Source organism: Macaca thibetana, chromosome 11, assembly GCF_024542745.1.
Source record: "Macaca thibetana thibetana isolate TM-01 chromosome 11, ASM2454274v1, whole genome shotgun sequence".
Lineage (NCBI taxonomy): Eukaryota > Metazoa > Chordata > Mammalia > Primates > Cercopithecidae > Macaca > Macaca thibetana.
The window spans coordinates 113090370-113116139 of record NC_065588.1 but is presented as its reverse complement, the minus strand read 5'-3'; the positions used below and the strand labels follow the sequence as shown (position 1 = coordinate 113116139).

The 25770-nt window shown below is 49.7% G+C and overlaps 2 protein-coding genes across 3 annotated transcripts in view; both read left to right on the top strand.

The window, feature by feature from the left end:
- Positions 1-25770, top strand: part of SPRING1 (SREBF pathway regulator in golgi 1) — a 465726-nt gene that overhangs the window by 293904 nt on the left and 146052 nt on the right. The window lies entirely within an intron of this gene.
- On the top strand, positions 1390-25670 carry HRK (harakiri, BCL2 interacting protein). The gene is made up of 2 exons (XM_050748209.1): positions 1390-1721; positions 20408-25670. The coding sequence occupies exon 1, from the start codon at positions 1390-1392 to the stop codon at positions 1663-1665; it is 276 nt and encodes a 91-aa protein (XP_050604166.1). The 3' UTR covers positions 1666-1721; positions 20408-25670.

Sequence of the window (25770 nt, the reverse complement as noted above, 5' to 3'; positions counted from 1 at the left end):
CAGAGGCAAGAGCGCCCAAAGCCTACAGGTGCCAGACATAGAAGGTGCGCAGTAAGTCTTGGCCATTATGAAGCCTAGGATAATTGGAGCTGGGTGCGGGAAAAGGCCACCAGAATCACACAGTGTTGTGAGCTCTGACCCCTGACTTTGTTGTCATTTCAACACGCTGTAGGCCAAAAGGGACATTTCTCCTCCTGATCAATTCAGACCAAAACTAAGTTCACAGACTTGAAGAATCTTGGTTATACTGTGCGGTGGGAAGGAAAGAATGGAAGCTTCCTCAGCAGGTTCCAGACTCCCAACTTGGAGCCACCTCTGGACTCATCCCGGTTTCATTCTCCCCCCACAGAATGCTGAGAGCCGCCCAGCCCATCTGAACCGTCACTGGCTGTGACAACTCCAGACGCTCCAGTCTGGAGGTGCACAGGAGTGGCTGTCGGGTTGAAAAAGGAGGAATTAAAGTCCCCCGCGCCCCTCCTCTCGCCGACTCCTTAGGGTATTCACTGCGCATTAAATTGGGATCGTCGCAGAAAACTGTAACCCCATCAGGAAAATAATATTCACAAAGAAAGCAGACAAGAAGTTTCCCTTTAGAAAGCCCCTTGTGAGGGTCTTTTGGGTGTGGGTGCTGGGCAGCGAGAATGCCTCCATCCACGCCCCTCGCGAGCTCAGGACCGACCCATCCAGCCCCCTATCACGCCTACGTCAGGGTTTCTAGCCAGGCGCTGGGGCCGCGTTAGGGTCAGGCTAAATGCCTACAGGTGCCAAGTCAGACCTGAAACGAGGCAAGTTAGGTGTAATCTGGCTCTTCCGTAAGAGTTTGAATCCACCCACCTCCCCCAAACAACAGCCTCGGAATATTTTTGAATAATGCAGCCGAATTCAGTATCAGCTTCATCCAAAACGGCAAACAAGCCTTCTTCCCTCGCCAAATCGGAACTCGAGCTGAATTCAGGAAAAGGGGAAGGAGAACCACCTTCCCTCGCGCTCCTCGCCTCCGCGGGGGTCCCCTGAGACCCCCAAAGCCCGGGACCTCCGCTGCGGGGCGCCTTCTCGCGTCGCCCCGCGCCGCGCTCCGGGTCTCCCAAACCTCGCGCCCCCTCGCTGCCGGCGCCGCTAGGGTTAAAAGTTACCTCTCGGTTTCTTCTGCCTGCAGCCCCCCCCACCCCCGGGGGCCGGATGATGTAACCCCCCTCCCCGCCCCCCTCCACCATGTGACACTTTAATTAATAATAGCGCCGTCAGCACAACAAACGCACAACACAAGGAGAAACTTGGTGTCCAGGGGAGGCCCCCGGCGGCTGGAGCGCGGCGGCAGCGGGCGCAGAGGCCGGAGGGAGAGGAGGCGAGGGGCGGCCCGAGCGCGGGGCGGGAGCGAGGCCAGCGGTCATGTGCCCGTGCCCCCTGCACCGCGGCCGCGGCCCCCCGGCCGTGTGCGCCTGCAGCGCGGGTCGCTTGGGGCTGCGCTCGTCCGCCGCGCAGCTCACCGCCGCCCGGCTCAAGGCGCTTGGCGACGAGCTGCACCAGCGCACCATGTGGCGGCGCCGCGCGCGGAGCCGGAGGGCGCCGGCGCCCGGCGCGCTCCCCACCTACTGGCCTTGGCTGTGCGCGGCCGCGCAGGTGGCGGCGCTGGCGGCCTGGCTGCTCGGCAGGCGGAACTTGTAGGAACGCGGGGCTTCTTGGTGGGGCCGGAGCCGAGACCCAGCCGGAGCAAGCAACAGGTACGCGAGCGAGCGACCGAGAGCCAGGGCGCGGCAGCTGGGCACTGGCCCGGGAGCGGGAGAGTGGCAAGTTTGGCTTTTTTCTCTTCCCTTCTCCTTCTTCCTCCGTTCTTTTCTCTTGCAAGCATCTCCGGCCCCCCTCTCCTACCCAGTCCCCAGTCTTTCCTTCCAAGTGTCAGGTCCACCATTTCTGCCCCTATCTCTCCGAGTCCTTAAGCGCATCTTGCTACTCACTTATAGCTCGGTGGCTTGAGGAGGACTTCAACCTCCATAATCCCCACCAGCCCCACAAATAAACACACAATGCAAATAAAAAGTGTGCCTGCGATGAGAATATAGTTGTAAGCCACGCCAAATACTTAAAGTCTATCGCAGTTCCAAGAAAGGTCCTCGGTCCCCTTCCAAGCCTCTTGCTGTTCCTGAGTCGCCACCGTCTCCATCACCTTTGCTCCCAACCTCTTCTCCCTAAGTGTCACTTCTCCAATCTCTGATCCCCATTCTCTGGCACCCCAAGCGCATCTCGAGACTTCCTCCCCTTCCAGGTTTCTGGCTGGCCCAATCTTTCTTCCCAAGCTCCGCGCATTTGCAGTTTTCTTCTGCCCTGCCAACGTCGCTCCTTCTCCAGTGAGGTGTCCTGTTTAAGGAGTTTGGCTTCCTTCTCTCCAGACGGTTGTAGCTGCGATGGGAAGGAGACGCCTTCGGAGTGGGCTGGAATAGAAGGCTTTCAGGCAAACTCCAATGGGAAGCCTTAAGGAAGGAACATTTATTGAGCTCCTTCGGGGTGCTGGGCACTGTTTAGGGGGGTAATGCTTTGAGAACTTAGGACGGGAAGTGGGTATTGAGCGCCTAGTGTGGTCGGTATCAGTGGGAGAAAGATACTAGGTTCTTGGGGTGGGGGAATTATTGTGCCCTAGCTGTGCGCCTGGCACTGTGCTAGGCGCTTTGAGGAAGCGCACAGTGTAAGCATCGTCTTACTACTCTGGATCCTGGAGTAGCGAGGAGCGCTGCAGAAAATGAGGGAGAATCAGGCTGAGCCCACCATAGATGAGTCTAGGGCCGGAAGGTGAATATCAAAGGTGACATAGCCAGCCGCCATTGGGTCCCCGCCGCCGAGCCCCGCCGCGCGCCGCAGACACCCTGGGAAGTTGGAGCGGCGCCCGAAGGCGAGGCCCGAGCGTCTGCGCCCGCGGGGAAAGGCGGCAGCCGGAGCGTGGGGGGTGGCAGCGCCCAGGGAGCTGCGGGGGTGCGCGGGGTGTGAGCCGGGACCGCAGGCGACAGATGTCGCGTGGGCCCGCGCAGCCCGGGCGCTGGCAAAGAGAAGTGCGCACTTCGGGGCGCTCTCCGCTCGGCTCCCGGGCGCCGGGGGTCCCATCCACTTCTCCCCGCCTTCTCCCTCTCCTGTTGGAGAGGCTGGGAGCTCCCGCGACTGAAAGGGGTCAGGCTGAGGCTGCCCAGTTCCAGGGACGGGAAAAACATTTTAGATCTATCGCGGGGAGCAGAAAAAGGAAGTTGAGCGACAGACGCGAAGTCCAAAGCGTGGAATTTGGGAAGAGGCAGAAAAAAAAAGTGGGTGAAGAGGGAGAGAAAAAACAGGCGACGAGATGGGGAGGGACAAGAAGTTTGGGGAGGATAGAGAAAAAGAGAAACTGCCTGGAAAACAAGTTGCAAGACAATTGAAAAGTGAATGAGAAGGAAAGAGAGGAAGGGAGTAAAATCAAATAGCACTGTGGAGAGGGCTGGGACACGTCTTTCTCTGGTTCTGTTGTCCAGGAGACTGGATAAGCGCTCCCCTCCTGGGACCAGGCGTGCGGGATGTCGGGTGCACCCTCCCGGGAGGCGGAGGACTCGGGCCGGAGCCTGTGTTCCCGTTTACCGGTGTGTTAAGTGTCAGGGATGGGACCGCTCCCGGGGCCTGGAAGGGGAGGCTGCGGGAGGGGCGGGCAGAGTGCGCCGCTCTGCGCCGGAGCGCAGGGGAGGAGTTGGGTAACTGGGGCCTGCGCTGCAGGGGAGGGCGTCGGCCAGGAGTTTCGCTGTTTTGCATCGGTGTTGGGAGGGCAGCAGCAGGTTATGGTCTCCGTGGAGCTTATTTCCGCCCTCTCCCCCACCCCCCGGCTTCTACCCCACAGTTATTCCCGTGCTGCGCCCTGACTCTGAGACACCCTCTTCCCACACCTCTGGGTTCTTCTCCTACCTGCCTTGTCCCGCCCGGGCGTCCCCTCCAGGGTTCTGCAGCCTCTGGCGCCCTGACCTCAGGATGCCCCGCCCGGCTTCCCTCCAGCGCCGCCCCTCATACCCTCGGGACACCCGGAGAATTACTCAACACCTGCCTTCCTGCGCTCCCAGGCCGGGTTCCCCCGTGCTCGGGCTCCCTGCACTGGCCCGGATGAAGTTCTCTCTCTGCAGCCTACATCTGACCTCAGAATACCAGCAGCTCCGGCCTTTATTGTGCTTTTGGTTTAATTTGGGGAAACCCGTTTTTTCTCAGCTCTGGTAAGTTAAGTAGAAGGGAAAGAAAATTCACTGGAGGAAAATAGTTTGTTGTGTTCTATGCTGGATATGGGGTGCTCTCCACTTTCCCTACCCTAATAGAGAAAGGGGAATGTTCACAGCTGTACCTTAGGTGTTTGAGGGAGGCCTGTGCCAGCCATATAGGGTAGGAACTACCACTTTCAATTCCCGTAGGTTTTAAGGGTGTGCTCAGCTATATGCAGAATCAATATTTTCTACATACAGGCCAGGCAGCGTGGCTCACCCCTGTAATCCCAGCACTTTGGTAGGCCGAGGCAGGCGGATCACCTTAGGTCAGGAGTTTGAGACCAGCATGGCGAACGTGGTGAAACCCCAACTCTACTAAAAATACAAAAATTAGCTGGGCGTGATTGTGCACACCTGTAATCTCAGCTACTCAGGAGGCTGAGGCAGGAGAATCGCTTGAACCCAGGAGGCGGAGGTTGCAGTCAGCCAAGAAGTCAGCCAAGAAGAGCCGAGATCACATCACTGCACTCCAGCCTGGGCGACAGAGCGAGACTCCATCTCAATAATAATTTAAAACGTGTGTGTGTGTGTGTGTGTGTATCCAGTATATTTGTTTTGAGTCTCTACTGCGAGCCAGCAATACTTTTCTCAGAAGTCATCCTTTAAAAAAAATAAACAGAAACAAAAACCCAAGACTCAGTTTTCCCATATGTAAAATGGGGACACTAATAGTACTTAATGTATAGGCACATTATTAAGAGGGTTAAATGAATTCATACATGGAAAGTTCTAGAACAGTGGATATACATGTGAGCTATCATGATTATTATAGTGCATTTACTATCATTCTTTCCCAAGGTAGTCAACATTTTACCATTATTATTGCTGGCCATTCCACACCACTCCTGCCTGCCCTCCTGGGAAATCAGTGCCAGAAGGGTCAGGAGAGAATAATGGTTGAGAGACTCTTAAGCACCCAGCCACTTGCTGACAGCATGACCTTGAGAAAGAACCATTACCTCTGCACCTTTATCTGTAAACTGGAGCTGTATCCTTCCAGGGTTATTGGGTGAATGATAAGAGAATATTCATTGAAAGTGTCCAGTGCAGGCTGGGCCAGTGGTTCCATCCTGTAATCCCAGCACTTTGGGAGGCCAAGGTGGGCGGGTCACTTGAGTCCAGGAGTTGAAGACCAGCCTGGGCAACATGGTGAAACCTTGTCTGTACCAAAAAAAAAAAAAAAAAAAAAAATAGCATGGTGGTGTGCACCTGTAGTCTCAGCTACTTGGGAGGCTGAGGTGGGAGGATCACTTGAGTCCCAAAGGCAGAGGTTGCAGCAAGCTGAGATCACACCACTGCACTCCAGCCTAGGTGACAGAGTGAGACTCTGTCTCAAAAAAAAAAAAAAAAAAAGTCCAGTGTAGTGTCTGTCTGTTAACTTCACTCAACAGAGGATGTCATGAAATGGTCAGTGCCATTCCTTTTATTTCAAAGGGGAAGCCGAGGCAGAGAGCATCCACCTAAGTGATCCCCAGTGGAATTGGAGCTTCTGTCTTTGAAGTCACACAGCGCCCCCCACCCCATGACTTGCAGGGGAAGAGGAGATGGGGCAGTAAGCAGACCGGGGTGGCGCACAGTGAATTCCTGCACAAGTGCAATTCCCTTTCTTCCAGAGCCCCAGGGGAGGCTCCTCTGAGGCTGGGGAGGCCGGGAGGAGGATGGGTATGATTTAACCAGTCAATACTCAAAGATACAGGAGAGAGGGAACAAAAGACGCTTTATGGTGAGCGCTGGCTGGCGGAGGCGTGGGAGGGAGGGAGGGAGAAGCGTGCCTGCGGAGGGGGCAGGGAGGGAGAGAGAATGGAGCCGAGGAATCTGCCTGGGAGTCGAGGCCAGGGCTGGGTAGAATCCTGCCTTGGGAGCAGGGGAAGGGGAGAGAGGGGGACTCTGCAGGCCCATAAGGCGACGTGGTCAGTGGCAAGGAAGATAATGGGCCAGCGGGAGCCTGCTTTAATGAATTAATGACTGCCTGGCCCGCCAACCAGACTTGCTAACTGGTTCTTGGCAGGTACTTTGGGGATTAAGTGGTTAAACCTGGAGGAGCATCCCGCAGGCCTCCCTCCCAGCCCGCAGCACCCCTGCCAGAATTACTTTTAGAGCTTGAAAGCTTGGCCTTCTGCTTGGCGAGGGAGCCCGAGGAGGACAGCTGTTGGGGAGGAACCCCCCGGGAAGGGGCCAGATGTGCAGGACCAGGCAGCCTTCCTGCCACATGGTCCCTGTCTGGAGTCATCCGCTCGCCTAGTGAGAGGCCAGAGTACAAGTGACTGAGCTGTGGATGGAAAAGAGCCACACCTGGGAATAATTAAATATACCCCCAGATGTGGGCTGGCTGGATTTGGCAATCATAACTCGAGTTTTTGAAAAGTCAGCCTTTTAGACAGGCAGATAACGAGAGGTGGGGAGGGGGCTTCTGTTTCTTTGGTGGTCCTCACTAGTGTCCCGGTGATAGGATTTCACAGGGAGAGAAAGCTAACCCACAGTGTCCCTAGTCCCTAGCAACTTGCTTGTCACATAGTAGGTGTACAATAACTATGTGCTTTGTTAAATGAATCAGAAACTATGCAACATCAGCCGGGTACGCTGGCTTACACCTGTAATCCCAGCACTTTGAGAGGCTGAGGTGGGTGGATCACTTGAGGTCAGCAGTTCGAGACCTGCCTGGCCAATGTAGTGAAACCCTGTCTCCACTAAAAATACAAAAATTAGCCAGGCATGATGGTGTGTGCCTGTATTCAGCTACTCGGGAGGCTGAGGCAGGAAAATTGCATGAACCCAGGAGGCGGAGGATGCCACTGTACTCCAGCCTGGGCAACAGAATGAGTGAGACTCAGTCACAAAAAAAAAATTAAAAAAAGAAACTATGCAACATAGTCACTATTGTTTCCCAAAATTCAAGTTCTTCCACTTATACAGCTGCTAATTATTGAGTATCTTCTGTGTATCTGTATTGAGTATTGAGTATCTCCTGTGGCTATAGGAAGGACCAAGAGGTAGAGTTCCCTGCTTTCATGGAGCCCACATTTTAGTGGGAAGAGACAGACAATAAGTAAATATTGTTCTTGTTACTACTTCTGTGTAACAAATTACTCCAAAACTACTAAGTTTTGCTTCAAACAACTAGAGCCATCCCTCTGTCTCTGGGGGGAAGTGGTTCCAGGATCCCATCTTGGATCCCAAAATCCGAGAATGCCGAGTCCTTGATATGAAATGGTGTAGTGTTTGCATGTAACCCACACACTGTGTGCTTTAAATCATCTCCAGATTACTTGTAATACCCAATACAATGTAAATGCTATGTAAATAATTATACTGTATTGTTTTTATGTGTGTTTTTAAAAATTGTTATTTTTTAATTTTATTTTTTTCCAATAGTTTTGATCTGAGGCTGGTTGAATCCTTGGATGTGGAACCCACCTATATGGGAGGCTGACATATTTGACCATGCTCACACATTCTGTGGGTGAGGAATTTGGTCAGGGCATAGTGGGGGTGACTTGTCTGTGCTCCAGGATGGCTGAGGACTGGAGTCATGGTTGGGGAAGCAACCTTATTTACAGGTCTGGCTGTTAATACAGGGAGTCAGCTGGGGCTGTTAATGGGAGCAGCTATACTCAGCCTCTTCATGTGGCTTGGGCTTCCTCACAGCATGGCAGCTGGATTCTGACACAGTGACTGGGAGCTCCAAAAGCAAGTATCCTGGGGAACTAGGTGGAAGCTGCTTTGCTTTTTCTGACCCAGCTTCCGAAGTCACTTTGGTTAGAAGTCAGAAGCTGATGCAGATTCAAGGTGGGGCGGAATTAGACTCCACCTCATGGGGGAGTGGTGAGGTTCTGGAATAGCATGGGGAATGGGAGACATTATAGTGGCCACCTTTGGATTATGCAGTCTAATACAGAGATAATTTCAGAAAGTGCTCAGGGCCCCGAAGGTAATACACAAAGGTAACACAATAAAGAGTGCCCCAGGGACTCCTCACCTGTGGTGATGAGGGAAGGAAGGCCACTTTGAAGAGGAACCAGGGGAATAGCAGATTTGAATGACACAAAGGAGCCAGCCATATGAATACATTCAAGAAAGGTGTTTTGGGAAGAGAGAGAGCAAGTCCAGTGGCCTGGAGGTGAGACTGCATAGTACATTTCAGGAAAGAGAAACAAGCAGTGTAGCTTGGTGCCGGGGCTGGATGCCCAGGTGCAGGGATGCAGAAATGAACGAGTCCCAACCGCAGCCCTCAGGTGACCCCAGACTCTCTCAGAGACAGGAGACCGAGGCTCTGCCCCTGCCCTCGCCTCTTAGTAGAAGTAAACCAGTTCACCTCCTGCCAAGGTCTGAGAGGTCGTGATCCCTGAACCAACTCACTCACACCCACCCCCCTCAGTGCCAGGGGAACACTGTGGGCATCGATTGGGTCTCCATCACCCTTAGAACTCTCACCATCCAACTCAGCAGTGGCTCCCCTCTTCCTTTCCTGCCCTAAACTGGTGCCCCTGCTGTTGGGTGGGGGATTTCTGATTTAGCCCACATCAATAAGATGCACCCTTTTATGACTCTGGTTGGCCAGGCAAGGAGAAAGCTCCTTCCTCTTCCTGTGGGGAGGCAACTGGCTTATCCAATATGGCTGCTTCCCGCAGAGCTTTCCCACACTGAACCTTTGCTCCATGGGCCAGAGACTTGGGCAGGGTGGAATTTAATTGCTCTGGGAAACTTGATATAATATTCCTTTTTTAAACAAGTAGCTGGATGTGGTGGCTCATGCCTGTAATGCCAGCACTTGGGGATGCTGAGGTGGGAAGATTGCTTGAGCCCAGGAACTTGAGACTAGCCTGGGCAACATAGTGAGACCCCATCTCTACATAAAATAAGAAATTGGTGAGGTATGGTGGTCCACACCTGTGTTGCCAACTACTCGGGAGGCTGAGATGGGAGGATTGCTGAACCCAGGAGGCTGAGGCTGTAGTGAGCTGCAGTCGTACCGCTGTGTCCAGGCTGGGCAACAGAATGAGACCCTGTCTCAGAAAAATAAATAACGTTTTCTTGATGACAAAAAATATTACAAATAGTTCATTGGCAACTATTTGGAAAATGCTGAATAAAAGAAAATTGTAGCCAGGGGTGGTGGCATGCACCTGTAGTTCCAGCTACTGGGGAGGCTGAGGCGGGATGATTGCTTGAGCCCAGGACTTTGTCGCTGCAGTGAGCTGTGATTGTGCCACTGCACTCCATCCTGGGTGACACAATGAGTCCCTGTCTCAAAAAAAAAAAAAAAAAAAGAAAGAAAGAACGAAAATTAGAGTCTTGCCTCTGGAGATAGGAGGTTCAGCTTTGAGCAGAAGGTCTGAGTAGCAAAAGATTGCAGTCCTTTCCCATGTAAAGACCAGACAGCTTCTAAGCCTTTCTACCTTTCCGTTGCATTAGATTTGACCCTTTCGTCATGTGATTTTCTTTCTTTCCTCCGTTTCTCTTTCCTTCCTTCCTTTCTTCCTTTCTCTTTTTTTATTTCCCTCCCTCCCTCCCTCCCTCCCTCCCTCCCTCCCTCCCTCCCTCCCTCCCTCCCTCCCTCCCTCCCTCCTTCCTTCCTTCCTTCCTTCCTTCCTTCCTTCCTTCCTTCCTTCCTTCCTTCCTTCCTTCCTTCCTTCTGTCTCTCTCTCTCTTCCTTTCTCTCTCTCTCTTTCTTTTCTCTCTCTCTCTGTTTTTTTGAGACAGGGTCTTACTCTGTCACCCAGGCTGGAGTGCAGTGGCAGGATCATAGCTCACTGCAGCCTCAACCTCCTGGGCTCCAGTGACTCTCCCACCCCAGCCTTCCAAGTAGCTGAGACTACAGGTGCATGCCACCACACCTGGCTAATTTTTGTATTTTTTGTACAGACAGGGTTTTGCTCTGTTGCCCAGGCTGGTCTTGAACTCCTGAGCTCAGGACCTCCTGCCTTGGCTTCCCAAAGTGTTGGGATTATAGGTGTGCACTACCATGCCTGGCTGGATGGGTACTTTAACACATGGAATCACTCTAAATATATTATCTGTAACCTGACCTTTTCCATATATCACAGGCATTTGTTCAACCTTTTAGTATTTTTCTATGAGACATTTCTTTCTTTCTTTTTTTTTTTTTGAGATGGAGTCCCACACTGTTGCCTGGGCTAGAGTGCAGTGGTGCGATTTTGGCTCACTGCAACCTCCACCTCCTGGGTTCAAGAGATTCTCCTGCCTCAGCCTCCCAAGTAGCTGGGATTATAGATGCCTGCCACCACACCTGGCCTAATTTTTGTATTTTTAGTAGAGACGGGGTTTCACTACATTGGGCATCTGCGTCTCGAACTCCTGACCTTGTGATCTGCCCACCTTGGCCTCCCAAAGTGCTGGGATTACAGGCGCAAGCCACCACACTTAGAAGTTGGTTAGTATTGCTTTATTTAGTTAGTCCATCATTTACATTCCCCATGCATCATGGTGAAGGAACAGTGAAGGATCACTTGAGCCCAGGAGTTCAAAGCTGCAGTTAGCTACAATTACACCACTGTACTCCAACCCGGGCAGACAGCAGAGTGAGACCTTCATCTCAGAGAAAAAAAGAAAAAAAACTAATTAAAAATTTTTTTTTAATGCTCACAGGTGAGAGGATTGCTTGAAGCCAGGAGTTTGATACTAGCCTGGGCAACAAAGTGAGCCCCAATCTAAAAAAAGAAAAAGGAAAAATTAGCCAAGCATGGTGACATGCACCTGTAGTCCTGCTACTCGGGAGGCTGAGATGGGAGGATCGCTTGAGCCTAGGGAGGTTGAGGCTGCAGTGAGCTGTGATCATGCTACCACACTTCAACCTGCCCGTGTCTCAAAAAAAAAAAAAAAAAGTAATTTTTTTTTTTTTTTTTTTTTTTTTTTGGCCAGGCACGGTGACTCACACCTGCAATCCCATCACTTTGGGAGGCTGAGGTGGGTGGATCATTTGAGGTCAGGAGTTCGAGACCAGCCTGACCAACATGATGAAACCCATCTCTACTACAAATAGAAACAAATTAGCCTGGTGTGGTGGCACATGCCTGTAGTCCCAGCTACTGGGGAGGCTGAGACAGGAGAATCGCTTGAACCCAGGAGGCAGAGGTTGCAGTGAGCTGAGATCATGCCATTGCACTCCAGCCTGAGTGACAGAGCAAGACTCTGTCTCAGATACAAACAAACAAAAAACATAATGAGCATTCTTGTGTTATAAAGGCCATCTAGAGCATAAAATCATGTGGTCAAGATGTGCAAACACTGCCGTTGGCTCCCATGTCTCATTCATGTCATTGGCCTTTCTTTATTTGAGACAGGGTCTCTCTGTTGCCTAGGCTGGGGTGCAGTGGTGCAATCAGGTCTCACTGCACTCTCGACCTGGGCTCAAGTGATCCTCCACCTTTGCCTCTGCAGTAGCTGAGACTACTGATGTATGCCACTAATTTTTTATTTTATTTTTTTAGAGATGGGGTCTCGCCATGTTGCCCAGTCTGGTCTGGAACTCCTGGGCTCAAGCAGTCTTTCTTTCTGCCTTGGCCTTCCAAAGTGCTGAGATTCCAAGCGTGAGCCACTGGGCCCAGCCCATGTCACTGGCCTTTATATGTCAAGTATCTGCTGGCTCTTGAGCTGGCTGTGACTGGCCTCAGATGAATCTCTGTTGCCTTGCTGTGGACTTTTCTTCATGGACCACACCTTTAGCCAGTGTGGGAGTGTGGATGACGCCTAGCATGCCTGTCCCCACTTCAGGGAAAGGTTCCCAGTCTCAACAATGTCACTAATCTGGAAAGCTTCTCTGTCTGCCTGGCTGTACCTGTCATCCTGGGGGCAGGAATCATGTTCATCTAATAATCTTGGAGCTACCGTATGGTACTTAATAAACCCTGTGAAATGCTAACATACTGATGCTGGAGGAACTAAGACAAAGTGGCTTGCATGGGTGGAGAGGGAGGTCTTCCAGGAGTGGGGGATGTGTCAGAGTTACTGGAATGGATTCAAGAAGACGTATCATTTTCTCGTTTTGTTTTTTTTTAAGACAGAGTCTTGCTCTGTTGCCCAGGCTGGAGCACAGTGGCACGATCTTGGCTCACTGCAACCCCTGCTCCCAGGTTCAAGCGATTCTTCTGCCTCAGCCTCCCTAGTAGGTTAGGTATTACAAGGTGCCCACCACCACGCCCAGCTAATTTTTGTATTTTTAGTAGAGAAGGGGTTTCACCATGTTGGCCAGGTTGGTGCTTGAACTTCTGACCTCAAGTGATCCAGATATGCCTGCCTTGGCCTCCCAGAGTGCTGGGATTACAGGTGTGAGCCACCACACCCGGCCAAAGTACCATTTTTCAAAGATGGCTCAGACTTAGAATATTTGAGACTGTTGGCAGACCAAAAAGCCTAAGACTTGATTCAGAAAATGTAACCCTGGTAACTGTTTATCTTCCTCACCAATACTTTGTGCTGAGTCAGGGAAGCTTCACGGAAAGGGACATGAATTTTGGAGTCAGGCCGACTTTCAGATAACTTTCTCCATCTCCCATTTGCCAGTTGTGTGACCTTAGGCCGATCCCATTACCTTCTGAGCCTTGGTTTCCTCATCTGTAAACTGGGAAGAATAATAGCATCTGCACTGGAGGAGCACTATATATTAAGCGGCTGGCACAGATTCAGCCCCTCTATGTGTGAGTGGCTGGGAGAACCAATGCTGTTTTACCTCCGTAATGAGCTCCTAGCATGAAGGAAGCATGCTGTAATCTACTCCAGCGCAGTACAAGGCATGTCACTGGTGTTCCGAAAATGGTGAATGACAGCCTATGATATATGTTGTTCTTATTTGGTGTAAAATGGAGTCCATAGTCTGGGTGCGGTGGCTCACACCTGTAATCCCAGCACTTTGGGGGACCGAGGTGGGTAGAGCACTTGAGGTCAGGAGTTCAAGACCAGCCTGGCCAACATGGCGAAATCCCACCTCTATTTAAAAACAAACAAACAAACAACAACAACAACAACAAAATTAGCCAGGTATTGTGGCACACACCTGTAGTCCCAGCTACTCGGGAGGCTGAGGTGGGAGGATCGCTTGAGCCCAGGAGGTCAAGTCTGCAGTGATTGTGCCACTGCACTCCAGCCTGGGCAACATAGCAAGACCCTGTCTTTGGAAAAAAAAAAAAGAAGAAGAAGTTTAGTCCACGGGCCCATCTTTGTGGTATGCGTGGGAGGTCTCAGAACTTTCTGAGCCTTTTGCTTAAGGCGGTTGCTATCTGCTTTAATCCTACCTTCCCCAACCTGGGACTCACCAAGGGCCTACTTAGGCCACTCTGACAGGGCTGGGAGAACCACTAGACCAGGGCTTTCCAGCCCAGGCAACACTGGCCTTCAGGTCCCAGAAAGATGCAAACCGCCATGCCTATTTTGCCCATTACTGTATCCCAGCACCCGGGCATGGCGGCATTCACTAACTGGTGAATGAATGAATGAATGCATGAATGAATGAATGTAGGGGAGGCCTCAGGAAATTTGTGAACACTCAGTAATTAAGCTAATAACACTGGCTGATTTCATCCTCCTCTTCTACTTCCCCCTACTTGGGACAGAAAACATAGTTTGGATCCAATTCTCAAAAGATCTGTGAGCCCAAAGGGTCTGTGTTCTGGAAACATAGCCAGAGCCAGACAGGCCATTAGAGACATCTAACCCATCTCCCTCATTGTACAGTGGCGAACCTGGGGCCCAGAGATAGCTACTGAGGGTTAAGATGAGGCAAACTTAAATGCCAGGTAAGAGTAGGAGTGTCTGAGTATCTCAGGCAGGGGTGAAGATGGGCGGTCTCCTAGCTGAATTTGGCTTGCAGTTGAGTTCCGTTTGACCTGCGTGGGTTTTCCCCCAACACTTAAAAGTCAGGCATTTTAGGCAGGCATGGTGGCATGTGCCTGTAGTGCCCATTGCTCAGGAAGCTGGGGCAGGAGGATCACTTGAGCCCAGCAGTTCGAGACCAGCCTGGGCAACAAAATGAGACTCCATCAAAAAAAAAAAAAAAAAAAAAAAAATCAGGCATTTTCAGGTAGAAGCCTGTATTTCCAATTTTTCTTGAAAAATGAAAAGATCTAACAATGTGGCAGAAACAGGCTGGAGATGAGTGTCAGAAACCCCTTTAGAAAGGACAAACACACTCCAGTGTCCCCAGCCCCTCCTGGGTACCTTTACTGGGTCCAGTGCATTTCAGTTCGTGACCCCTGATTTCAGGGAGCCCCCATGCTCTTCCCTTGATGCATATACACCCACACACGCATCCTATTTTAAATACATGAGCTCATACTGTTCATGCTGTTTTGTAACCTGCTTTTTCCTCACTAAAAATAGGTGGTTGAGATCTTCCCATGTCAACACACAAAGGTTTTCCTCATCCTTTTTAATGGCTGCATGATGTTCTGTTGCTTGGATGAAGCAGGGTTTCCTTATATGGTCACTTCCTTGGGAACATTTGCATTGTTTCCTGTTTTCTGGTAGGGTAAACAAGGTTGTTAGGAACTTTTTTTGTTGTTTTAGAAACAGGGTCTTTCTGTGTCACCCAGGCTGACATGCAGTGGCATGATCATAGCCCACTGTAACTTCAAACTCCTGGGCTTATGTGATCTTCCTACCTCAGCTTCCTGAGTAGCTGGGACTATAGACGTGCACCACCACACTTGGCTAATTAAAATTGTTTTGTGGCCAGGTGCAGTGGCTCATGCCTGTAATCCCAGCACTTTGGGAGGCCAAGGCGGGTGGATCACCTGAGGTCAGGAGTTCGAGACCAGCCTGGCCAACCTGGTAAAACTCCATCTCTACTAAAAATACAAAAAAATTAGCCGGGCGTGGTGGTGCATGCCTGTAATCCCAGCTACTCGGGAGGCTGAGGCAGGAGAATAGCTTGAACCAGGGTGGCGGAGGTTGCAGTGAGCCAAGATTGCGCCATTGCACTCCAGCCTGGGCAATAATTGTGAAATTCTACCTCAAAAAAGAAAAAAATGTGCGTGTGTGCAGATGGAGTCTCATTATGTGGCTCAGGCTGGTCTGGAACTCCTGGGCTCAAGTGATCCTCCCATTTTGGCCTCCCAAAGTGCTGGGATTACAGGTGTGAGCCACCGCGCATGGCAGGGGACATTCACATTTGGACACCTTTGCAAAGAAAAAGTGAAGTTCCTGAAGGTGAAATTGTTAGGTCAAAGAATGTGCATAGTATAACATGGGGGCCACGGGCCATGGGCAACGTTGTCTGGTAGGCCCCAGTTTGCTTTGAGAAGAATCTGTATGTTTGTTTGTTTGTTTGTTTTGGTGTTGATTCTGTGCTGAGCTGAACTACTTCCCAACTCTCACTGCTTACCCTTCTGAAAGTCAAGCGAACTGGGCTTCCAAGGCCCACCTGCCATAACTTCCTAGTGGGTAGGAGCTCAGGTCTCTCTTCATAGACTTTAGATAATCAGTATCTAGTAGCTGATGGCATTGATAACTGTTCACTGATAGAAGAAGGCTGGGCCAAGGAGAGCAAATATTTCTTCCAGAGGCTGCCAAGCGACCTCTTCCTTCCTCACACATCACAACCTAGCCAGCTTTTCAGCTTCCTTTCCACAGCCTCCTGTGCGCGCAGCTTCCTACCTGGCCGACATGAACTCTACAGATGGAGATTTAAGGGATAATGTGGACCAGAGCAATCTTCTTTGCAAGAGGATTCTGCATGGAGAGCTTCTCCTCCAAGTTTTTTTTTTTTTTTTTTGAGACAGGGTCTTGCTATATTGCCCAGGCTGGTCTCGAACTCCTGGGCTCAAGCAATCCTCCTGCCTCAGCCACCTGAGTAGCAGAGATTAGCGGCACATGCCACCATGCCCAGCCCTTCCTTCAAGTCTTAGGGACTAGGACTATTGGTACCATTGAAACTCCTTGGTCAGAATCAACCTGCTGAAACCAAAGATGGAGGATCCGAGAAACTGCTGTTTTTTTTTTTGTTTTGTTTTGTTTTTTTTTTTTGAGATGGAGTCTTGCTCTGTCTCCAAGGCTGGAGTGCCGTGGTGCCACCTCAGTTCACTGCATCCTCTGCCTCCCGGGTTTAAGTGATTCTCCTGTCTCAGCCTCCTGACTAGCTGGGATTACAGGTGTGCGCCACTGCACCCGGCCGATTTTTGTATTTTTAGTAGAGACGGGGTTTCATCGTGTTGGCCAGGCTGGTCTCAAACTCCTGACCTCAAGTGATCCACCTGTCTCGGCCACCCAAAGTGCTGGGATTACAGTCGTGAGCCACCACACCCAGCCTGTCATCTTTATTTGTTTGTCACTTATTTACCCTCCTCAATAGATAATGAATTGGACACCTACTATATGCTGGGCATTGTGCTGGGCTCTGGGAACATAATGGTAGGAAAAGAATAAAAAAGAGACATGGCGTCTACAAATACACAGAAAATACTCTGGGAGGCTGCACAACCGGCGGTGATACCGGCTGCCTCTGGGAAAGGGAGTGGGGCTTAAGGGTTGGGTTGAAGGGGCTTTCCTTTTATTTTTATATTCTTCTCCACTGTTTGAATTTGTAACTTATCATTTGTGCAAATAGCAAGGACAAAAAAGGTATTTTTAAAATTTTATTTATTTACTTATTGAGACAGGGTCTGGCTCTGTTGCCTAGGATGGAGTGCAGTGGCATGATCTTAGCTCACTGCAATCGCCACTTCCTGGGTTCAAGAGATTCTCATGCCTCAGCCTCCTGAGTAGCTGGGATTACAGGTGTGCACCACCACACCTGGCTATTTTTTGTGTTTAGTAGAGATGAGCTTTTGCCATGCTGCCCAGGCTAGTCTCAAACTTCTGGCCTCCTTGGCCTCCCAAAGTGCTGGAATTATAGGCAAGAGCCACCATGCCTGGCCAAGGTATTTTTTTTTTAATGAGGGGGCCTCTTGGGAGGGAATCCAAGAGTCCTAATTCTTTGCTGACATCAGAAAAAGGGAATAAGCCTCTTGCCCCATCTAATGCTGCAGTGGGGTTCACTGTGCTCAGCTTTCACCTTCCGTGCCCAAAGCGGCACAACATCACCGCAGCCCAGGGAGGCAGAACCTGGTGGGTTCAAGTTCTCCCTCTCTGCCTGCCTCCCCTCTCCATGTGGTGGATGAAAAATGGAAACAGGGACATTTCTTCAAAGGTATTTCATGAATCAAATCCCGGGTCCCCTCTGAAGCTTCCCTAGTGATTGTAACCCCATCCTGACTTCTAGGCTGTCGGTTCACCTCCGGATATTGGTCATTTACAGTACTGTCCTCTGGCATGGCATATCTTTCCGGTAAGCCTAGAGGCAAATTTCAAGGAGGCACCTGGCCTTATCTGGTGCAGATAACCAAGCTTAGCATGAAGTCCACACACTCAGTAGCATAGTAGGTACTTACTAAGTGTTCCTAGCTCTCCTTCTGTCCCACCTGTGCTTAAAGCAGCATAATTATTTTAGGCTAATGCTGCAGGTTTACACTGACTTTCATTCTGTAGATTTATGAGTAGACATCAACAGAGATGTTTAGGGGTTACAAAAGCTGGTTTCATTAAATTGAGTGTATTTATCAATTGAGTTGATTGAGGACTCTAATTCCATATTCTAAGAAAATATATGGTGGCTGCATAACAATGCAGAGCTCCTACTGTGTTTGTGCCCTCATGAGATAGAAGGTGAATTGGCCTGGCGTGGTGGCTCACACCTGTAATCCTAGCACTTTGGGAGGCCAAGGTGGGAGAATTACTTGAGGCCAGCCTGGGCAACATAGCAAGACCCTGTCTCTAAAAGAAAAAAATAAAAATAATAAATTAGCCAGATGTGGTGTTGCATGCCTGTAGTCCCAGGTAGAGGCTGAGGTGGGAGGATCGCTTGAGCTCAGAAGGTCGAGGGTGCAGTGAGCTATGATGGTGCTACTGCCCTCATGCCTGGGTGGCAGAGCGAGACCCAGTTTCTTTAAAAAAGAAAAAAAAGCAAAAGGTTTGAAGTCACTGATTTGGATCCTTGTGACTGTCAGCTGACGTAGACTGTGGGGTCCATGTGTTTATGACTCATCTCTTTCATGCAGTCAGATGTATCCACTAGGGCCCAAGTAACAGCAGATAGTGTCTCCAGACTCAGTCATCAGAGGAGAATTTAGGAAAGGTTCAACGGCAAAGGCATGGGCAGGGTTTGGGAAACCAGCGAGAGTGAATGCAGTACCCTAGGCTTAGCCATAGAGGGGAGCTGTTCCCACCCTGGCCTGAAGGTTCCAGGGAAAGGAATGGGACCTGGAGTCCCCAGGAGGGTGTCACTGTACCATGAGTCCAGGCAGCGGCTGTGGCCAACCTCTGACCAGCGGGCGGGGAACTGGGGAACAAACATCTGATTTTACTTTCCCATGAGTGCTTCCTTTCCTGTTGGTCAAACCCAGAATAAGCCAGAAGTCAAGGGTACCAGCTGGTACATACAAGTCAACATCTCAGACTTTTTCAAACCCAGAAGTCATAAAGCGATCTCCCTCCTCCTATACCACTCCTATACCACTTGGTGTGTATTACCCACATGCTCGTTCTTATGCCACCTGCTTCAGAGTAACGTGTGATACGTTCTTATCTCCCCTGCTAACTTATAGCCATCAAACCTATCCTTTTAAGTCCGGGCACAGTGGCTCATGCCTGTAATCACAGCACTTTGGGAGGCCAAGGTGGGTGGATCACTTGAAGTCAGGAGTTCAAGACCAGTCTGGCCAACATGGCAAAACTCAGTCTCTACTGAAAATAAAAAAAATTAGATGGGTGTGGTGGCGTGCACCTATAGTCCCAGCTATTTGGGAGGCTGAAGCAGGAGAGCGCTTGAACCCAGGAGGCAGAGGTTGCAGTGAGCTGAGATCGCATCACTGCACTCCAGCCTGGGCAACAGAATGAGACCTTGTCTCAAAAACAAACAAACAAATAAACAAGCCTACCTGTTTAAGGTGTACAAGTCAATGATGAGGAGTATATATAGAATTTTGCAGCCATCTTCACAGTCAACTTTGGAATATTTTCGTTTCCCTGAAAGAAACCCTGTGCTCATGAGCACCACTCCCCAATTCCTCCCACCCGCCCTGGCCCTAGGCAACCACCGTTCTCCTTTCTGTCACAGAAGATCTGCCTGTTGTGGACATTTCATATAAATGGAATCACACAATATGTGTCCCTTTGTGTCTGGCTTCTTTGACTTAGCATGATGTCTTCAAGGTTCATCCATCTTCAAGTATCAACACTTCATTCCTTTTTGATGGCTGACTAATAGTCCATTGTATGGGGAGACCACATTTTGTTTATTCATCAGTTGATGGACATTTGGGTTGTTTCCACACTGTGCTGTTATGGATAATTCTGCCGTGAGCATTTGTGCACACATTTTGTGCGTTCTGTTGTGGATACTCTTGGGTATGGGCTGTTTTTTCTGCCCTGCCTAGGATGCCTCATTTTCTTATCCTGGTTCGTTTCCTGGCACTCTTCAATAGTCAACAGGGGCCTGCCACTCTCTCTGAGGAGTCTCCTTTGTCTCCCTTATGAGCTGCCTCCCCTGGGCTCCCATAGACCACGTTTCCCCAGATTGCATATGCTCTTTACATGTGACTGTCATTATCCATTTCTTCCCATCTCCCTGTTGGCTCTGAGCCCCTTAAGGGCAAGAATTATGTCATTGAATCTGTAGCCCTGAGTATGGCACTTGGCATATTTGGGAAGAAATGAATGGATGAATGAACGGACAAACAAACAGAAGAGAACAGAGACTATCCCACAACTCTCTCCTGAATCTGGATCTATGAAATGAATCGAGGAAGGTCCTGTTCTGAATTTGGAGAAGCAAAAAGTTCGTGTGTCTCTAGATTCTTCTTTTTTTAAAAATCTCTGAAGATGACTACGTAAATATGTAGGTCTAAAAGCAGAGAGGGGAGTGTGTGTGCGCTCACAAATGTCTATTTGGGGATGGCTGCCACATAGACAGAGACTCTGGTAAGGGGAAGAGTGCCAAGACTAGCTTTTGAGGCATCCTTCCTCCAAAACCAGAGCTTTGCATCCAGTAGCTCTCCCCTCCCCCTCCCCCTCCCGACATCCGGGGCTGAGTGTGCAGAGGCCCACTGCACTGACGTCACCCCCAGCAGCTGCACTGATCAAAATACCAATCTTTATTTCTGCAGGTTGGTGAAAACCCTGTGTCCTTGGAGAAAGCTGGTTCCCGTTTTCCAGAGGGGGAGCCCAGAGCTTGAAAGGCCGCGGTTGGCACTTCGAGAAGGAAGTGGAGAGTAAAGACAGCGCCTGGAGCGATCGTAGAAACACAGAATGGGACTGGGGAAGCCCTTTGGAAATCCAGCTGCAGAAACAGACACCCCAATGCTATTTACATACAGCTCTATATATATAACAAAAATATGAATATTACGTATCAGTGCATGCCTTGTCGAGGACGTGGTTGCCTTCCTTTTCTGCACCTTGCGATGTGAACTTTGATATTCTGTAATGTCTGGGGCGCCAGAAGAGAGAGGCCTGCTGTGTACTTAGAAACTCTTTGCAAAGACTGGTGGGAATTAGCCCTAGCATCGGCCAACTGCCTGGAGATAGATGCTGGTGGAATAAGAGGTAACAGTGCAAAAGGCATGATAGGAAAAAAAAAAAAAAAAAAAGGTGAGGACTCGGGGCCAATTGTGTAGGCGCAGTCTGGGGTGCCTCCATTTCTTGACTTGTCCTAGCCTCTCCCTCTGTACTTACCTAGGTCGATCGCTAGATCCCACTGTCACGTCAAGAGAAATGGGATTTTTGTGTCTCTGGTGCTTCACTTAAAATTTTGCTGGTGCTAAGTGCGTTTCTGCTGGTGCTGCTGTGGTATTCTTTTGACAGACTTGTTGGAAGGCCAGGGGACAAGAGAGATTTCTATTTTGCTGTTTCAGATTCTTTTTTTTTTTTTTTAAGGGACAAGTTGCAAAAGTGCCACTTGAGAGTCTCTTCTCTTTCTCTACGTGGGGACAAATATCCAGAGGTGGTTTGGAGCAAACCTTGGGGTCTAGGAGGGAGGGTGGCATTGAGAGGCTTGCTGGTTATGAGGCAGAAAGCTGACCTCATGCATGACTTGGTTGCTATCTCCTCCACCCCCACAAAAGTGTCCTCGGAGTTCAGCCCACAGCCTCCTCCACTCCCCAAGGGGATTTCAGGGTTTAGGTTTTATGGATTAAAGAGCCAAGAAATGGCTACATTCTGGTCAAAGATGATTTATAACCAGGGGACGTTGGGGGAGGGAGTGGGCCATTTAAATGAAATGCACCAGCATCTCACTGATTGACAGAGGTCTGATTTTTTTCCCCCCAAGGATAAGCTACTATTTTCAGAAGTTTCTAGAAGGGCTAAAAAAAGATGTGTGCTGGACGGAGACTTGGCTGCAAAGACTCTTCAGGGAGCAGTGATTATTTTTTGCTTTCATTTTCGAAAAATCCAACATAAGCACGTATTCTTCCTCTGTGCAGGATACCACACACTGCCATTTTCAAAGCCGAGGTGGCGAGGTGTCAGCCTGCAGATTCGGACAGTCATTCTCCAAGGCTCGATTTGCAAGTCACCACCTGGTACCTATAGACAGAGGGTCCAGCAGGCTGGTTAGCAGACACCGCTCCAGTTCTAAGAAGCCAGCAGTGGGATCCACGTTTGTTAAGGTGGATGCGGCTGAAATGGGAATTATCCCCCCATAGGCTTTGCTGTAAATGACCAGGTCCTTTAGAATGTACAACCTCTCAGTGCTGCTGCAAGCTGGGAGCTGGATTTCTTTCTGTCTTCTTTTTAAAATCCGTTCCTTGTGTTTTCCTAAATAGCCCTTTAAAGAGAAATGTAACCCCAGGGCTGCTGAATGTGAGGGAAGGCTCCCCCACTCCGCAGCTTTGAACTCAGCAAGGCAAAAAAATAAATAAATAAATAAATAAAATAACGCTTATTTTGGGAGAACCTGCTTCTCCTCATTACTCGTGCCCTCCCCCTAGTTGATGTTTGCAGGGGACCCTCGCTTAGCTGGGGGTTGCAGAGAGCAGCAGGCGATATTCCCACCAAGCCACGAACTTGGAGAAGGCAAATTCATCAGAATAATATGAAATACAGTCTCTGCTTCTATTTAATCACTTTCTTGGCCACAGACTAGGGTCTTTCCAGCTCACCCCGTTTTCTGGGGAGAGGCTTCCATTACTACACAGTTGTACCCAATCACAGTTCTCTGCTTCTTTAAGGCTGTACCTTCAAGGTCGTAGTGGGGGCATGCTGACCACGTAGACACAGGAGAAGATGAAAGGTGAGAGGATCCCTTTTTCAACCCCGACTTGCCTGCTGGCTTTTGATGTTTCCCCTGGAGGATCCAAACTCCAAACGCTGGGGTTGGCATCTTGGGTGATTTTGATTTCAATGAAGCCACTTTGCTGAGAGAACTGGGGCACCCATGACCTCCTGGTAGAGCTTCCCAGCCAAGTCCCTTGTAGATATTCTCCTGTTTTATTAGAGACCATGTATTTATCAAATCCTGGCCTTTTCTTGCACATCATTCATTGGAGTGCACTTCTCGACTGCCCCGATTTTTGACAAGGGGTTGTTTTTAATGCTTGTTTTTATATGAGATTTGACTTCTTGATGGACATTTGTATTAGGAAATTGAAGCATGATATATATGTATATATTGTCTCCACCCTCTCTCCTGTTGTATTGCTTGGATTGCATGAGATAGTGGGGTGGTTCTTGTTTTTTAAAAAATATTTCCACAGCGTGCAAAGTGCTGGCAACATCCCTCCCTCTCCTCCACCCCCCCGCTTTTCTCTGGCTGCCAAGGAGTCATTGATTTTGATTAGCTTCACTGCAGAGCGTCTGTGAAGAGAGAGAGAGAGAGAGAGAAAGGGAGGGAGGCTTTGAAATGAATTTTAAAAAAGACCTCATATCGGGTTTCAGCAGACAGCAGTGTGTGCGTGTGTGTGTGTGTGTGTGTGAGAGAGAGAGAGAGAGAGAGACTGTACAAGCAGAGGGAGGCCTCTGAGATCATCGTTTAGGTAACTTGCTGCATAATGAGATGAAGAGACTTTTGCCTCTTCATTTCTGATGGTGCTGCTTGCTCTCAGAGAGTGGGGAGCCAGGAACCTCAGGGACTGGAGCCCCCGGGACTTCAACACTCTGAATGAGATCCAGTCCTTTCTGGAAGCTTCTCACCCCTACCTGATACCCCACAAACAAATACAATCTCTTCAAATTTGGGGGTCCGTTTCCTGTTCTCTTTGTTATTGGTGTAGCTTGAGTAGGAAGTTTCTCTGGGGAGCCCATTAGCCCCACTGGCTGCTGTCCGTGGTCCTAGGCCGTGCGCATCTCCTAGAGCCCAGTTCCTGTTTTTTGTTTGGTTTGTTTTGTTTTGTTTGCGGTTTTATTTTGGCCGTGCACATCTCTTAGAGCCTAGTTCCTGTTTTTTGTTTGTTTGTTTTTATATTTTTAGCCACCTTCATTTGGATACTGGGGACTTCTTTTCCACTTCTTCTTTATTTTGAGACAGAGTCTCGCTCTGTCGCCCAGGCTGGAGTGCAGTGGTGCAAGCTTGGCTCACTGTAACCTCCACCTCCCAGGTTCAAGCGATTATCCTGCCTCAGCCTCGTGAGTAGCTGGGATTACAGGCACACGTCACCATGCTCAGCTAATTTTTGTATTTTTAATAGAGACGGGGTTTTACCATGTTGGCCAGACTGGTTTTGAACTCCTGGCCTTAAGTGATCCACCTGCCTTGGCCTCCCAAAGTGCTGGGATTACAGGTGTGAGGCACCGTGCTCAGCCTCCACTTCTTATTTTGACTCTTTTCTGTTTTGATGATGAGAGGAAAGGGTGATTTAAACAATATCGTCACAGAAAAATGAAACTGTGACTGGTTTTCACAATGTATGTAGCTGATCTCATGCTCTCCTATTATGATGTTTCTGACAGTGATAAAATATCACTCTCCCTCCCTGGGGAATCAGGGGAGTCCTCACCCACCCACCTCCTACGCAAGTATCTTTTAGGGACACCGGCCCACCACTGTGGACTTTATGCATGTCCACCTGATACTACAAGTTGCATTGACCAGAACACAGATTTTGTTCTTCTGTGTCAATACCCGTTTCTTTTCTGAAGGTCAGAAGTTGGTTAAGGGTTTGGGGGACCGGCTAGACACTCTTCTTATCCCATGGAGCTGATTGGAAGTTCCATGAGGGGAGGAAATTGATGTCAAAGTGTCATTTTAAAGCTTAAGCTGAAAGTTTATTTTTAAAATTTTCATTCATTCATTTAGCATATATTTATTGAGCATCTACAATGTGCCAGGTTGTAGAATTCCATCTCAGAAGAGACTTGACTTATGGATGGTGGAGGGGACAGTCCTGCTCGGAAGCAGATGATGTGAAATGTCCCTTTCCAGTCTGGTTCATGACATTTAACAGATTTTTCAGGTCACCACTGTGACCCCAAGCCTTGCTGGCAGATTGTTATATAGTATTGACTGAGAGCCCCGCCCTCTGGTAAAGGCAGTTAAAAAGCCTGCAATCTCGACTCATTTCCAGCATGAACAGACTGGTCCTTGCTGCTTTACACAATAGTCAAAGCTACCTTTGATGGCGCACTCGCCACTCCCAAGCCCTGGGCGAAGTGCTTTACCATCTTCCCCTCCGCGATGCCTCATGCCCACTTTAACAGATAGTACTGTTATCATTCCCATTTTACAGTGGAGGAAGCTGAGGCTCAGAGAGGTTGAGCAACTTAGGTGAAGGCCACACCACCAGCGAAGTACCTGAGCCAAGATTTGGACTCGAGTCCATGGGACCCCCACGCTCACGAGCTGACTGCTCTGCTCCACTGGTTCCCTGCATGAGGTCACCCACAGCACTGCTAGTTCCAGGGCGAGTGCCAGCACATGGCCCCGCTGGGAGCCGGGGGCCTGACTTAGGTCCACTGGAAAAAGTGTCACCTTTGGGGACACTCAAGGACAGGCTGGTTGGATTTGTTGTGGATTTTATATACTCATGCCCTCCCCCTGTGTTCCTGGTTTCTATAAGGTCCCAGGGAAGGTGCATGGAATTTGCAAATAGGGCCTGTATGACTTATTTCCTAGGACACAGGAAGCTTTTCTTACCTCCTTCCTACCCTCTTCTCCAACCTGAACTCCCAAGTTCCTTCTCCCGAAGATCTTTTGCACTATAAGCGCCAAGGAAGCTGTGCGCGTGGCAGGGACGGCTGGGAGGGTATCTGGAGAACCGTAGTGAGGCCTCTGGCCTAGCCAGAGCGGCAATAAGCTTGGGGATGTTCCGTTCCGGGTTCTGACGTTGTTGGTTCTGACGTCGTTGTGCTCTTTTGTAAGAGGAATTTCATACCTTGGAGACGCTTTGTACATATTTGTAATGACTTTATTAAAAAATTGGTTGTGCACTTCTAGCCAAAGACATTTGTGTTTTCATTTCCTTTTGGAAGGCTGGCCCTCAGAGACTCTGGGAGTACCCAGCTGCATAACAGGGACAGGATCCCTGCCCCTGGC